Genomic DNA, 13,387 nt, shown 5'->3' on the forward strand with positions numbered 1-13,387 from the left:
TCACCCAATGCCAAACAAAGGGCAGTAATCACTCCTCTCAAACACCTAAATATATTCTTGTATATTAATAAGTCTATTGAACTGTGAGATTTTAACAGCAGTTCAAAAACAGCAGGAAATTAATAATTCAAATGTTTAAAAGCAATATACTTGCTCTACTCTTTAGCATCACTGTTTTCACACCTTCCTCAATAATCATCACGAGAACAACATACGCTATGTACTACATTTAGTAAGCTTACCTGAATAACTTTGTAGAAATAGGCATACTGTCGAGCTGTATTTTTATATTGGCTAAAAACATCATGTATGGCCTGAGTTGACTGAAGGTACTGCACTTCTTCTTCTTCAAAATAGAGAGGAGTGTCATATTCACTGGGGAGTGTCTGGATGTAGGGCAGCCAGAAAGAGTTGGGGTTGGCTCGCTCACAAAGAAGATGGAATGCCAATGTTATATTGCCCATGGCTTGAAGAATTCGATCTTGAGAATACAGGGATCCTGAATTAACCCAGAAAGGTGAGGCACTAAATTAATTGTCCATGGAAAATATAATCCTAGATTTACTTCAAATGAACATGATGAAACAAACATGTAAGAATTTTCAACAAAAAAAAAGTGCTTGTCAAGTTTCTCAAGTATTTAGCTGCCCACTTTCAATTACACTGCAAGTTATTTGACACAGTAAAATCATAGAATAGTTTGGGTTGGAAGGGACCTTTAAAGGTCACCTAGTCCAACCCCCCCGCAATGAGCAGGGACATCTTCAACTACATCAGGTTGCTCAGAGCCCTGTCCAACCTGACGTTGAATGTTCCCAGGGATAGGGCATTGGCCATATCTCTGGGCAACCCGTTTGTGTTTCACCACCCTCATCGTAAAAAATTTCTTCCTTATATCCAGTTTAAATCTATGCTCTCACTCTCAGTAAACACCTCATGTACAATTGCATGATAGAAAACATGAAGAAACTAGAACTATACTCTCAGTACCTCAGAACATTTTATCTCCAAGTGTTATATAAGCTACATGATATGTGTTCAAAATAACATACACACTGCTGGAAGGTATCTAGTGCACTCAGACAGAAACAAAGTGGAAAATTAAGTTCTTTCTACTGACACTTCAAGCTTCTAGGTATTCCAAACCTGATGGTCAGCAAGATAAGCAAGAGCTATCATAAAGGAGATCAGCTAAAAAACAAAGAAAGTGTCCTATTGAATGATCCCGTACATAGCAACTTCTTGCTTAAGAACTTCCTTAGTCTCTTACCCAATACTGAATTTTTAGCTGACTCAACTGTCATCAGCAGTTTTCTAGGAACCCACAGAAACAACTCTTCAGCCTACAGAAAAGAAAAAATGCATAGAGGATCAGTTAGCATTTATAGGACATGCCCAGTGTCTCAAATGTACATTGTCTTTAAACTACAGACTGTTCTCACTTTTTTTAAAAATCAAAATTATTCTAAATGAAAATTCTTCCTTCCCTTCCACTGCAAATTAAACAAACATGCTGTGTTTCATACTGTGGTCACCAAATGTTCCAATCTGCATTAGCTTTGTTTTAAGATTTGTGTACTTAGATTACAAAATGAAGTGCTTCAGTTTGGAACTGCTAACATGTAAACTGCCCACACAAACTCAAAGCTACCAGATACATTATATTGCTATTAATTACATGATCAAGTACTTTCTCCCAGTAGAGTTTTCTTTCCACTTTGCCTATTCTTATTTTAGAACAGTGAACTGTTCCGAATTTTTACCAACCAGTATTGATAGCCTTATTAACTATGTGCAACTAAAGCCCTAAAATGAATATAGTATGCTCATTCTCTACTATTCTTTCTACAACAGCTGATTGTTCTCCAGAGCTGTTTCCCATCTGCAAAATGGGAATGGAAAGAGGCAATCCTAAATGCTTACCTTTTAACAGCTGGCTAACTGCATGTGTCTATACTCCTTACCCGACGTTCAAAAGATATTCTTTACAATTGTCAGGTAATTTTGTGTTTTTTTTCATTTTCACTGCAAAAAGTATTGCAAGTATCTCTTTCCGAGGCAAAAAGACCAGTGCTTTAAAAGAAGGGACATGAAAGAAGGGGATAAGAAACTAAGGAGTCAGAAAACACAGAAGAGAGGGATACATCAATGGAGTAGAGTACTCTGGTGATTAGGTAAACAGTATAGGCAGAGAAAAAAAAGAAGACTGAATAAAAATTTACAGTACTATCCAATACTCAAAAATAATACTCAGTTATATCAATAATTTTATTTCTCAGGTACGCAGAGTTGAGAACATGTCAGAACAGCAGTTTCATAAGCAGTCAGAAGGGGAAAGGGAAGGCGGTGAGAGTTTCAGAGCTCCGCAGCTACATTCCAAACACGATCTTCTAATCCAAGGCAAACGTTTACATGCTCACCTTTATCTCTCGTGTTGCTTTCAAACCGAAGCCCTCCTCTTCAAAGTTAGCTATTTCAAAACCCTCTGTGGATGCTCCATTTTCAGTTGCCCACTTTATCAGTTCAGGGAAATAGTCGTCTCTTTTTCCATCAAAGACAACAGACAAACCTATATACACAATTTATTAAAAAGCAAATGCAGAAATAAGAGGGTCTAGAAAGATAAAGAAGTTTAATATAAAAGCACATGTAAAAAGTTATCTCCTATCCCACAGCAGTTCTACTTTGAAGTAGCTGAGTCAGAACTGGTCTTTATTAAGTGTTACTCAATAGTATACAAATGTCATAACCAATTTTCATCAGCTTAAATATTCTGCCAAATTGTCTTACAGTCATCTTAAAAACACAACCTTCTAAACTGAGCTGTGACGAAATACGAAGCTCCCCTCCTCTTTCCCATTTAAATAAGCCGAGCAAAAGTATTTCCCAGCTTAATACTGATGATAAATGCAATCACCACAACACGATAATACAGACACAAGGAGGAGTTTGAAAGGCAATCTCAGATTTCATTAATTCAGCACTGGAAATGATAACAAGCAGATCTCCAGCTCCTTCTCTCACATACGAGGCAGCCAGCTTTTTCCTGTAGCATACAGAACTACTAAAGTAACTAAGGACTGATCATCCTCCTGACATCACAGAGCTGTTCCAAATTTTTTGCACTTTGCTTCTCCAACAGCCACATGGTCCACTAGTGAAATCACAAGTGTCATTAATTCTCCTCAGCTTTGCCCTTAATCTTTGTCTAAATCAAACCGATGCGTTACAGTTCCCAGCTACACTCAGCCAGCTCCTTCTGCATCGCTGTGCCTCCACGTTCTCTTCAAGCCAACCTCCCATGTCAGATCACATTAAAAGTGTCCAAACCCCCCAGAAATGCCCAGGCCACTGTATGAGTGACAACCTGTCATCGGCAAGTCGCATATATCCAAAAATATTTTGGTTACGCACGGCTGATAAATACATCTTTAGATTAAAAGGATTTTAGAAAAGTAGCATTAGCGAATTTGAAATATTTCCCCCTCTCCAAATCATGCATTTCAAGCCCCAGAACCAATCAAATGCAGTTAACATAAAAGTGCAAGTAGTGTCTAAAGTCTTTGATGACGCAGTATAAAAACTCTGTGTTAAGTAGTTTTTTTTTTAATGCAATGAGAATGTGCTGTGTGATTTTTTTTTTTTTTTTTTTTAAAGCTGGCATTTCTCCTTTATTTCATACTCCCTTCAGTATGCTATTTTCTGTGGAATATTTTCAGAGCTAAGGCCTCACAAACCTAGTAAGACTAGGTACTTAGCTTCTACAGAACTTGATAGGTGTTTATACTGGTTCAGGACTTTGCTCTTTTGATTTCCAACACTGACTACTGTATAAGGCTACTGGAAGCTTTTAACATCCAGCTTGCGTTTGGAACCACTCTGTAAGCATCTCTGAAATTCTACCTCTGTTCCTCATATGAAGGTGGTCCAATACTTCCCACATTTCTCAGAATTAAAAAGAAGAGCGGGTCCTTTCAACTACAAGCACTACTGGGGAACAATTTATTTCTATACTGAATAAAATATAATTATACTGAGGAAAATCTATATTGAAAAATCATATTAGGAAAAATTGAGAGTATAAATACTCAGTTTTCAAGTTAAGGGTTTTTTATAATCGAGCATTTTAGTTCATGTTCTGCAACCTGGTGTTCTATTCAAGAAAAGCATAAAGTGTGACACTTTAGGCAATATATATTAATTTGTACATCTTAGAGTTCCCAACAGCAATTTATACTTTCTTTGCTAATTGTTTACAGCCTTTATTAAGCTAGAAAACTGCGTCATAGAAATTATTATGTTCCACTAAAAAATGGTTCTGAAAGACACCATACTATTCAGACTCACTATGTATGTAAGAACGTTACATTAAAAGCTATTTGCATGTCAACAGTGCTGTGGTTAGTGGGTTTTGCATCTTTCGAGGAAAAAAAAAATGTCCTATTAACATAATACTGCTATACTAATTCTACCTCTCCTGCCAGCAGCCATTTTCCCCATGAATGTTTCGATCTTTCTGGTGCAGAAGAAAGGTAACAGTGAACAGCGCAATCCCAATGCTAACTCTGCTCTTGTTAACCTGAATAATATTTTACAGTAACATATTATTACATCATAAATACCAGGACATGTACCATACATTCACAGAAGTCATGGGACAGCAAAGTAATGAATGAAGTTCACCTTCATTCATTCACCTCAAGAGCTACAGAATGCAGGCAAACAGTATCATTTATTCTTCCATACGCCTTCTGACAATAACTGACATTCAGAGGTTTAAAAGTCCCTTCCTGAAGTAAGATTCTATGCATTAGTCAAAATTACTAAAAACGGGTGTGAAAAAGACATTTCAAGCCTCTGAGTACAGTCTTCTCCTTTTTCAAGCAAGTACATGAACCACTCAAACTTCATTTTAAACACAGCCCAGCTTTTTTGCTGCGACCAGATAAATATCAGAGAACTGTTCTTTCTCTGCCGTTAAAATACAATAGTTATAAAAAAAAGCTTAATTTTACTAAAATTACATAAAGAGCATTTTTTAGAGCATACCTCCAAATAAAAACAAAACTAATATGAAAATAAAGTATCAATAATAGTGACTTGTTGTAGAACATACCGGGAAAAAAACCTGTTCTAATCTGAAAAATAAGCGTAACAAACTTCAGAAAACTGGCAATAAAACTCCAACAAATTAATTGTGGTACCATAAGCATTTCTTTATTTTGATTATGTGCTTGATTTATAGCAGATAGGTTTATTAGGCAATATATTTCTTTCGTTCGGGGTTTTTTTTTTTTTTTGGTCATAATTTAATGTAATGTTGTTGAATTACTGAAACTGTTTCCGTGTTCAGTAAACTGTTCAGGTTAAAATAAAATAGTCATAAAATTAAATTCAAAATGTTCAGATTTAAAGAGGCAGAGGAGAAGACTATGCAATCAGGAATCAAAAAGGCCTATTATTCTCACAGGATTTTCACTTCTAGTCCTTCAGATTGCTCTCTCACTACAGTCTCAAGCTCTTTTTTCTACTTATCAAACAGAATTACCACAGGATCACCCGTCTGTGATATTTACTCAGAATTATATGTATTAAAATGGTTAATGCCAGTGGTCATGCCCACCAGAACATTTCAGAAACACTTGCAAGTGTAAAAAGCAACTGCATGTCAGAGAATTAAGATTTTTATCCCAAAGTAATGGGATTGCATAATATTTATACAACAACAACAACAACAACAACAAAATACTCCTTTTAGTTGTCAACAGACAACTCCAGGCAAATCGAGACTCTGAGTCACACTTATCTTAGTCTTTCAGATTTACCTTTTTGCTTTTTGCGAATTTTCTCAACAAGAGAACGAATCTGTACATATTCTTCCCATTCTTTACCAGGACCTGGGGTAGGACTGCTGCATTCTGGAAATAAAAGTGCCAAATGAAAATGTTTTCTTTAATAAAGTGTGTGTGTGTGTGTGTGTATATATATTAACATCAGAGAAAAGGTCATGGTTTCACAGCAACTTTAACTGAACCTTTGCACTACTTGTACTTCAAACATGTTTACATGGTAAACACTATAATTTCCATTGTTATAAATAGCCCATTCTTTGGCACGTAATTAACAGATACTTTTTAAGTTTTCAGAGTATAACTTCCCTCAAGTTATTTTCTTCAATATTCAGATATAAAAAATATTAAAGATTTTAAAAGCTAGGAAGAAAAAAAGGTAAACAACCTGACCATTAAGTAAATAGTCTCTCAGAGAAGACAAACAAACAAAAAGTCTCTGTTTTCAATAATCCAAGCAAACCACTCTGTTTATATTAGCCTGCTTGCCATCACTCTTACCGTAATGAAAGCCTGTGATAATAACACAGAGCTGACCTTAAGTAATTGAGAAATTTGCTGGTACACACGTTTGACCTGCCTAGTCAATATTGTTTTCATAGATGCATGTGTACTGCAAGGACAAGCAAAGGAACACTTAGCCAAGCTTTAGCTTCAGATTATATCCAGTGTCTCTGACAATACTCTAAATACCAGTGTGCAGATTTCTTGATCTAAGCCGCACAAATCCAGGTGGACAGCTGAAGATTACCTTGCTCATCTGATTTGAAAAAAATCTTTGCGTTGAATAAAATACGGAAACTTGACAAAAAGAACAGCTGATACCTGTCTTTGCTTAGAAAATTAGATCTATGTTTCATTTTTGGTAGCAAAGCAGAGGCCAATTCTAGCATAAGCATCAAACTGCTTTGCCAACTCCTTGTCTCCTCTTTGTGAGCAACACTAAAGAAAAACTCTGATTTTTCTAAGGCAACATTTAGATGTGTCCAGGATATGAAAATCTGGGCTTGTATTTCAACAAGAATTGTAGTTCAGCACAGTTACTAAAGACAGTAAAAAGAGCGAACAGCATTTTAGCATCATCATATGAAATTATGCTCTGCTCTTCATATTTACTAGAAATAATGGATGAGTTCCAAGTTCCTCAACAAGTGAAAGAACCTTTGGTCTATACAAAAGAACTAAGCACTACGAAAAGATTCCAAACAGCAACAATTAAAAAAAAAAATTATTTAAGCAACAAAAATATGAGTGCAGTTGAACCGAGTTGTATTGCTGCTTTCCACAGTTAATTTCTCCACTGATATCAGTTCAAAGTACTCTTCAAATCAAACAGGAACAGTGCAATTCTTGAGGCTTACAAGAAAAACATTTTTACAAAGCTTCAATGTCAAGTTATCTCGAGTAATTTTTTTTAATCTAATCTCACCCAGTATTTATGCTTGTATTGAGATATAAAGTCAAAAGCTGCCAGAAATATGGTATATTCAATATATACACATATAAAAAAGCCAATAATGGTATATACCAATAGAGATAGATACTACAAAATACATACAATACTATCTTATGCAGGCTGAAATAGCAAGCTTGGCCACTTGAAGGAAACAAATAGAATTCACTGGCTTCAACAAGAAAATGTTTTTTGATCGGTCCGCACACCATCCGTTTTCCCCAAAGGGCACAAAAACAAAACTTACTTTGCAATAACTCACTAATTAGATTCAACATTTCCTTTGGAGATACTGTCGCTGTGGCTCCTGTACCTGACTTCTGAGTTTTCACTCGGCTCTTCTTCCCCATCTTCAAACTAAAACAAATTAAGTAGTCACCAATCACTAACAAACAAAATACAATAATGATGAATAGACAATAACTTCTCTTATTAGTCATTTAAAAAAAAAGAAGATGAGGAATTGTTTGTGGCACATATATACCTGCAAGTATTATTTGCACGGTCTGAATGTAAGACAACCATACAGTGCAATCTGAAGCAATATTTCATGTAGTTGCACATTAATTGCCTCAGAATAATCGAAAACTAGAAATCCTAGAGAGGAAAAAAAATAATCATCCATATCACTTGCAAATTCATTAGTTGTGAGCAAATACTACGGATATTAAAGCATCCATGCTATATAAAACCAGGTTATTTTACCTCATCAGCTGTACTGCGGACATCAGCTGAATAAGTATTTGTGACTGCACTAAAGCAGTAATTCAAAATGAATATAAAGTAAATATTCCATTTCAAAATCAAATCAAAATATCATATGTATATCTTTGCAATAGCTCCTTTTGGTTCAAGAAAACTAGTTAAGAAGAACTTATTTTCAGTTACCACAATAAATGGAAAAACCTCCTAGGCTGGTTTTCCAATATTCAGAGCCCCTTGTTCTCGTGGCCGACTTAAATCACACAACATCTACTGGAAGGGCAGAGTAGCAGGGTGTGAAATATCCTGAGAATTTCTAACATGCACTGGGAGCAACTTCTGATGCTGGCGCTGAACAGGCTTGTAGGGGAGGGGTTGTGCAGAACCTGGTACTCACAAATAACAAAGAAGCGCTCACGCGTATGACAGCCAACAACAGCCTTGGATACAGTAACTCTGAAATGGTAGTGTAAGATCTTGAGGTAAGAAAGGAAGGAAAGAAGCAGACTAAGACTCTGGACTCACAACAGTAGAGTTAGAGCTTGCTCAGGGAACGATAAGCAGAATGCCCTGGGAAGCTGCAAAGTAGCCTGTGACAGCCAGTCATCTTCCTGAACTCTCTTCTAGGAGCACAAACCAACCTCCCAACATGCAAGAAAATCAGCAGGAACAGCAGGAGGCCAGCTGACTGTGCACGGGGCTCCTCACTAACTTAGCTCAAACGAGACAGTAAAGTGGAAAGCAGGGACAGGCAACCGGAGAAGAATATAGATGGACTGATTGGGCAAGCAGAAACTTCAACAGGGAGGCCAAAGCTTGTCTGGAGTTGAAATTGAAGACACATGTAAAAGGCAAGAAGAAATGCTCATACAGGTACACCATCAACAAAAGGCAGATTGGAGAAAGTGTAATTCAGCTGCAAAACCAGGAAGCTACCTAGTGATGAGAGGTACAGAAAAAGTTGAGGTACCCAAAATCTTGGGCATGGTCTTTACCAGCAAGGTGTGGTATCAGGCTTCCCAGGTTTCTGCATCTAGTTGCAAAGTTTGAGGAAGGGGACGATCAAGTTAAAAACTATTCAGTCTTTAGACCTACACAAGTACAGAGGACCAGATAGGAAACACTCAAGGTACTGAGAAAGCTAGCTGATGTCACTGGAAGGCTGCTGGATATCATCTTTGAAAAGTCATGGTGACTGCCTATGACAGGGAACAGGTAACTCACAAACAAAACCCAACAGAAAAAGAAGGTGGGGGCAGGAGGGGATAAAGGATCAGGGAACTAGACAATGGTCAGTCTCACCTCATTCGCTGTACCAAACCTAGAACAAGCCCTAAAGGGAAGCTGTTTCCAGGCACGATGGACATGAATGTGACTGGGATCAATCAACAGAGACTGCTAAAGGCAAACCACGTACAACCAACCTGACTGCCCTCTGAAGAAATAAGTGGCTCTGTGGACCAGGGAGAATCAGTGCTTGCCAGTTGCTTTGACTTAAGCAAGGCTTTTAACACCGTCTTCCACAGCATGCTGGTTTTCAAACTGAGGAGGCATTGAATGGGTGGACAAGAAGATGGACAAAAAAACTCCCTGGGCCATGAGGTTCAAAGAGTCATGGTCAATAACTGTAAGTCTAACTGCCAGCTGGTTAAAAGCAGTATTCCTCAGTGGTCAATACTGGTCAATGTCTTCATCAGATTTGGATGCTAGGACAGAAAGCATCCTCAGCATATTTGCGGATGATATAAAATGGGGCAAGCAGCTGCAACATTGGAGGGCAGGGCCACCATTCAAAGAGACCTCAACAAAGTGGAGGAAGTAGCCAACAGGAACTTTCTAAAGTTAAACAAAGACAAATGTAACGTGTCTTGCATTTGGGAAGGCAAAAACCCTATACAGCATTACAGCTGCAGAATGGACAGGTAGCAGCTCTGCAGAAAAGGACTTGGAGACTCTATCAGACAGCAAGTTGAACATCAGCCAGCAGTGTACCCTTAAAGCGATGAGAACTGACTGTAGTTTGAGCTGCGTAAGTGAGAGCACAAACAGCAGGTCGAGGGAAGTAATTATTTCCTTCTGCTTGGCACTGGTGAGGCCACATGTGGAGTACAGTTTTGTGCCATGCAGCACAGGACATACTGGCAAACTGGATCAAGTCCAGAGGAAGCCCATTAAAATACCAAAAGGGCTGACACAGGAGATGAAAGGCATTATGAGGGAGTTGGGTTTGTTCAGTCTGGAGAAGAAAAGGAGCCCACTGCTGTAACAAGGAGTTATACAAAGGATGGAGGCAGGTTCTTCTCAGGCAGACACATCAAAACAGCAACAGGCAACAGCCACATGATGCTGCAAGGGAAATTCCAAACAGATATAAGGAACTCCTCACCATGAGGGTGGCTGAGCACTGAAACAGGATGGAAATTTAACAGCATCTCCAAGAAACCTTGGAGAATTTGAAAATTTGACTAGGCAAGGCCTTAAGCAAACTGATTTAACTTAGTGAAGTTAAACCAGAAAACTGAGCCTCTCAATCTCCAGAAGTCCCTTTCCATCTACATTTTTCTATGATTCTACATGTCACTGCAAGTGATGTTTTCACCTCTCTATGGGGAGCCTACATAGTCTACACGGTGTATAATGTCTTCCTGTACACTACAGAAGATTCTGTGTCCAGTTACTTCACAGTGAGAGGGGAGTCATTCACACATTCACACATTCAGGTAGCTTTGGACATCTGAAAGATTTCAACTGGCTGAGTCATCAAGACCACCTCAGCCACAGCAGCTTTAAATTATCACACTCTGCACAGTAAAATCCATAAAAATGCTAAAAATCACTATATAGAAGTAGTACTTTGGATTCCAGGTGTTCTGAGCACTCTGTATATGTAAAAAGGATCCTCTTCTCCTTGGTCAGTGTAGCTAGGTTTCCCAAAACAAAATGTTTCCTCTCATACTCTATCAAAAAGTTTTGTTCTTTGGCAGCTGGCATGAATACTGGAATGTATCGACTGGCAGCAGACAAGCTGCTTCTCCACACTGACCAATGCTGAAACAATTGCAATCTATTTGTTAAGTAACTGTGTAGGGGAGATCTTCTAAATACAAATGCTACACATTTGAATTTTAGTGGGAAAGGTTGGCTGCTTTCATTATCCATTAAGATGAGAGCGAATAAGAAACTGCCAAGCCCAAGGCTTATTTTAAATGCTAACTGTGAACGATCAGGAAGCAAATTAAGGTTAATACTGTTAACTTATTAACTCAAAATTAAAGGAGCTCAAAACTGACTGAAAAAAGAACACCTCATAACCAAAGGGAAAAAAGTCTAAGGGAAAACTTATAATGTGTGTTCAAAAAGGAAGGCAAATGAACCAAATTCATTCTTCTTCCGACACTAAACACAGTGCAAGGAACAAGAGTGAGACAGACTATCCCTGAGTACACGGAGACTATGAAGTCCTGGGGCATAAAAAACCCCTGATTTCAGCTCTCTAACAGATACCAAAGGCTCCAACAACCCCTCTGGCCACTTAATTTCATCAGCCCCCCTTGAATTGCATAACTTACTTTCCCAATACAGCTTCTACCATGAAAAGCCCTCACACGCAGGCTGGTAAGGAGAGACCCCACAGATTCAGTGTAGTCACACTGACTGGTCACACCCCTTAAAGGCTGTAAATTAACACTGAACATCCTCTTGAAGTATAATGCTCTACCACAAGCAATTACATTTGATACAAGATTTTATAACATTTTTCGTCTCATACGAAGCAGGGAGTAATGCTCGTTAAGAGGATGCATGTTGAATTTATAATAGTACAAATTGGAAATAGGATCAATATAAATGGCCAACATGCCATAATATAGCATAAGACAAAGCCATAGAAGAACAATACCAACAAAAAAAGAACTTGGAAAAGTTTATTTTCACGGTCTTCCTGTTACACACTTCCTCCCCCCCCCCCCCCCCCCCGTAATGCTCTCATTCTTGTAAAAAGATAACCAGAGTTCTTGGTACAGGAGGCCACCTTCACAAAGACTTTATCTGCAGAGTGCCTATTCACTTGAGTGTTCCCCTCTCCCACAGGCCATTCCAATAATTTTATTTTAGACCCTTCTGCTCTTCAAGAGAAATCAAGTCAGATGGGTTTATAATGGATCCAATGGCCAGTTTGGGGACAGAGTCCAAAATCTTCAGGGCAGGAACAATGCAGTTCTGTGCTGGTTCATACAAATGTTTTCCTACACTCACTCTAAGTACAGTCCCCTGTCTCTTTCGAATCATCAGAAAAGTACTCACACAGTGTATTCCAGGCTACAAGTTATAAATCCTGATGACATATACTTTATATTAATATAGGTGCTTGTAAATATTTAATAAGTTGATCAACTGAAATTATTTTGAAGGATTTTGTTTTCTCAATTCTGAGAACAAAGTATGTTTAGCAACCAATAAATTGAGGGAAAGCAGTCTCAGTAAGTGTTCTATATACAGCTACCAAAACACTATGGGCTTTTTTTTTTAATTTCTTTTTTTTAAGTTGTATTTAGAGGAAGGATCTGCTTGAAATATAAACAACCATTGGTAGATTTTATGAGAAGAAAAAACCCAAAGACAACCGTGCAGATATTATACAGAGACATGAAAAGTGCCACAGTGCAATCAGAACAATGATACACCAACACATGAAGCTATAGGAATGTGGCACATGGTCAGCACTGCATTTTGAATTTTTCCTCATATGAGCCATTTTAGTAGTGAGAACCTATTTTTGCAGTGAAAGCATTGCCAAGAGTTACGTCTAATGATAACGCTGATTTTAGATTACATGAACTTTAGCTTCCCAAATAAGACAAAAAGAAAAATTTGAAGAACGCTAAGTATTTGAATCACTGTCATAGGTGAATATTGTTCTAAAGGCAAAAAAAATAATCTCTAGCTGAAATCTATGCAAGTAAGAAATTCAAGATTAATATAAGATCTGTCTCAGCTCCTATTGCTCAGATAACATGCAAAGATATCACAGGAAAAAAAGTTTGGTGAACACAACCAATCATTAGATTGACGGCACCGTAATCAGAAACGTATTTTTTCAGTAGGATGCCACCAGTAAATGAACATGAAATAAGCTCTGTAAGTATCTTCATTCTCTCCTTTGATGCATGTATCTTGTCTAAACTACTGCTTCTTAGTCATCAGAATTTCTATAAAGAAAATATTCTGCATGCATAATTAAATCAGCAAGTCTACCTCACACAAAAAAGCAAAACCAGCAGACTGGTATCTTGAGATACCTTGTTATGGAAGCATTTCCTTTTAAGTAATCATCTATCTTGATCAAAACTGTACTTTCTTATCTAATTCCCAATCAGAAAAATAG

General features: G+C 37.7%; 1 protein-coding gene across 1 annotated transcript in view; it reads right to left on the bottom strand.

Annotated features, from left to right (window-relative positions):
* Positions 1-13,387, bottom strand: part of SETD3 (SET domain containing 3, actin N3(tau)-histidine methyltransferase) — a 64,530-nt gene that overhangs the window by 30,987 nt on the left and 20,156 nt on the right. The window contains exons 2-6 of the mRNA XM_075426424.1: positions 7,550-7,659; positions 5,826-5,918; positions 2,421-2,569; positions 1,271-1,343; positions 243-499 (exon numbers count right to left, since the gene is read on the bottom strand). Coding sequence (XP_075282539.1) covers positions 243-499; positions 1,271-1,343; positions 2,421-2,569; positions 5,826-5,918; positions 7,550-7,652 — 675 coding nt within the window. The 5' untranslated portion in view covers positions 7,653-7,659. The remainder of the gene's footprint in view (positions 1-242; positions 500-1,270; positions 1,344-2,420; positions 2,570-5,825; positions 5,919-7,549; positions 7,660-13,387) is intronic.

Source organism: Opisthocomus hoazin, chromosome 7 (genome assembly GCF_030867145.1).
Source record: "Opisthocomus hoazin isolate bOpiHoa1 chromosome 7, bOpiHoa1.hap1, whole genome shotgun sequence".
NCBI classification, from domain to species: domain Eukaryota; kingdom Metazoa; phylum Chordata; class Aves; order Opisthocomiformes; family Opisthocomidae; genus Opisthocomus; species Opisthocomus hoazin.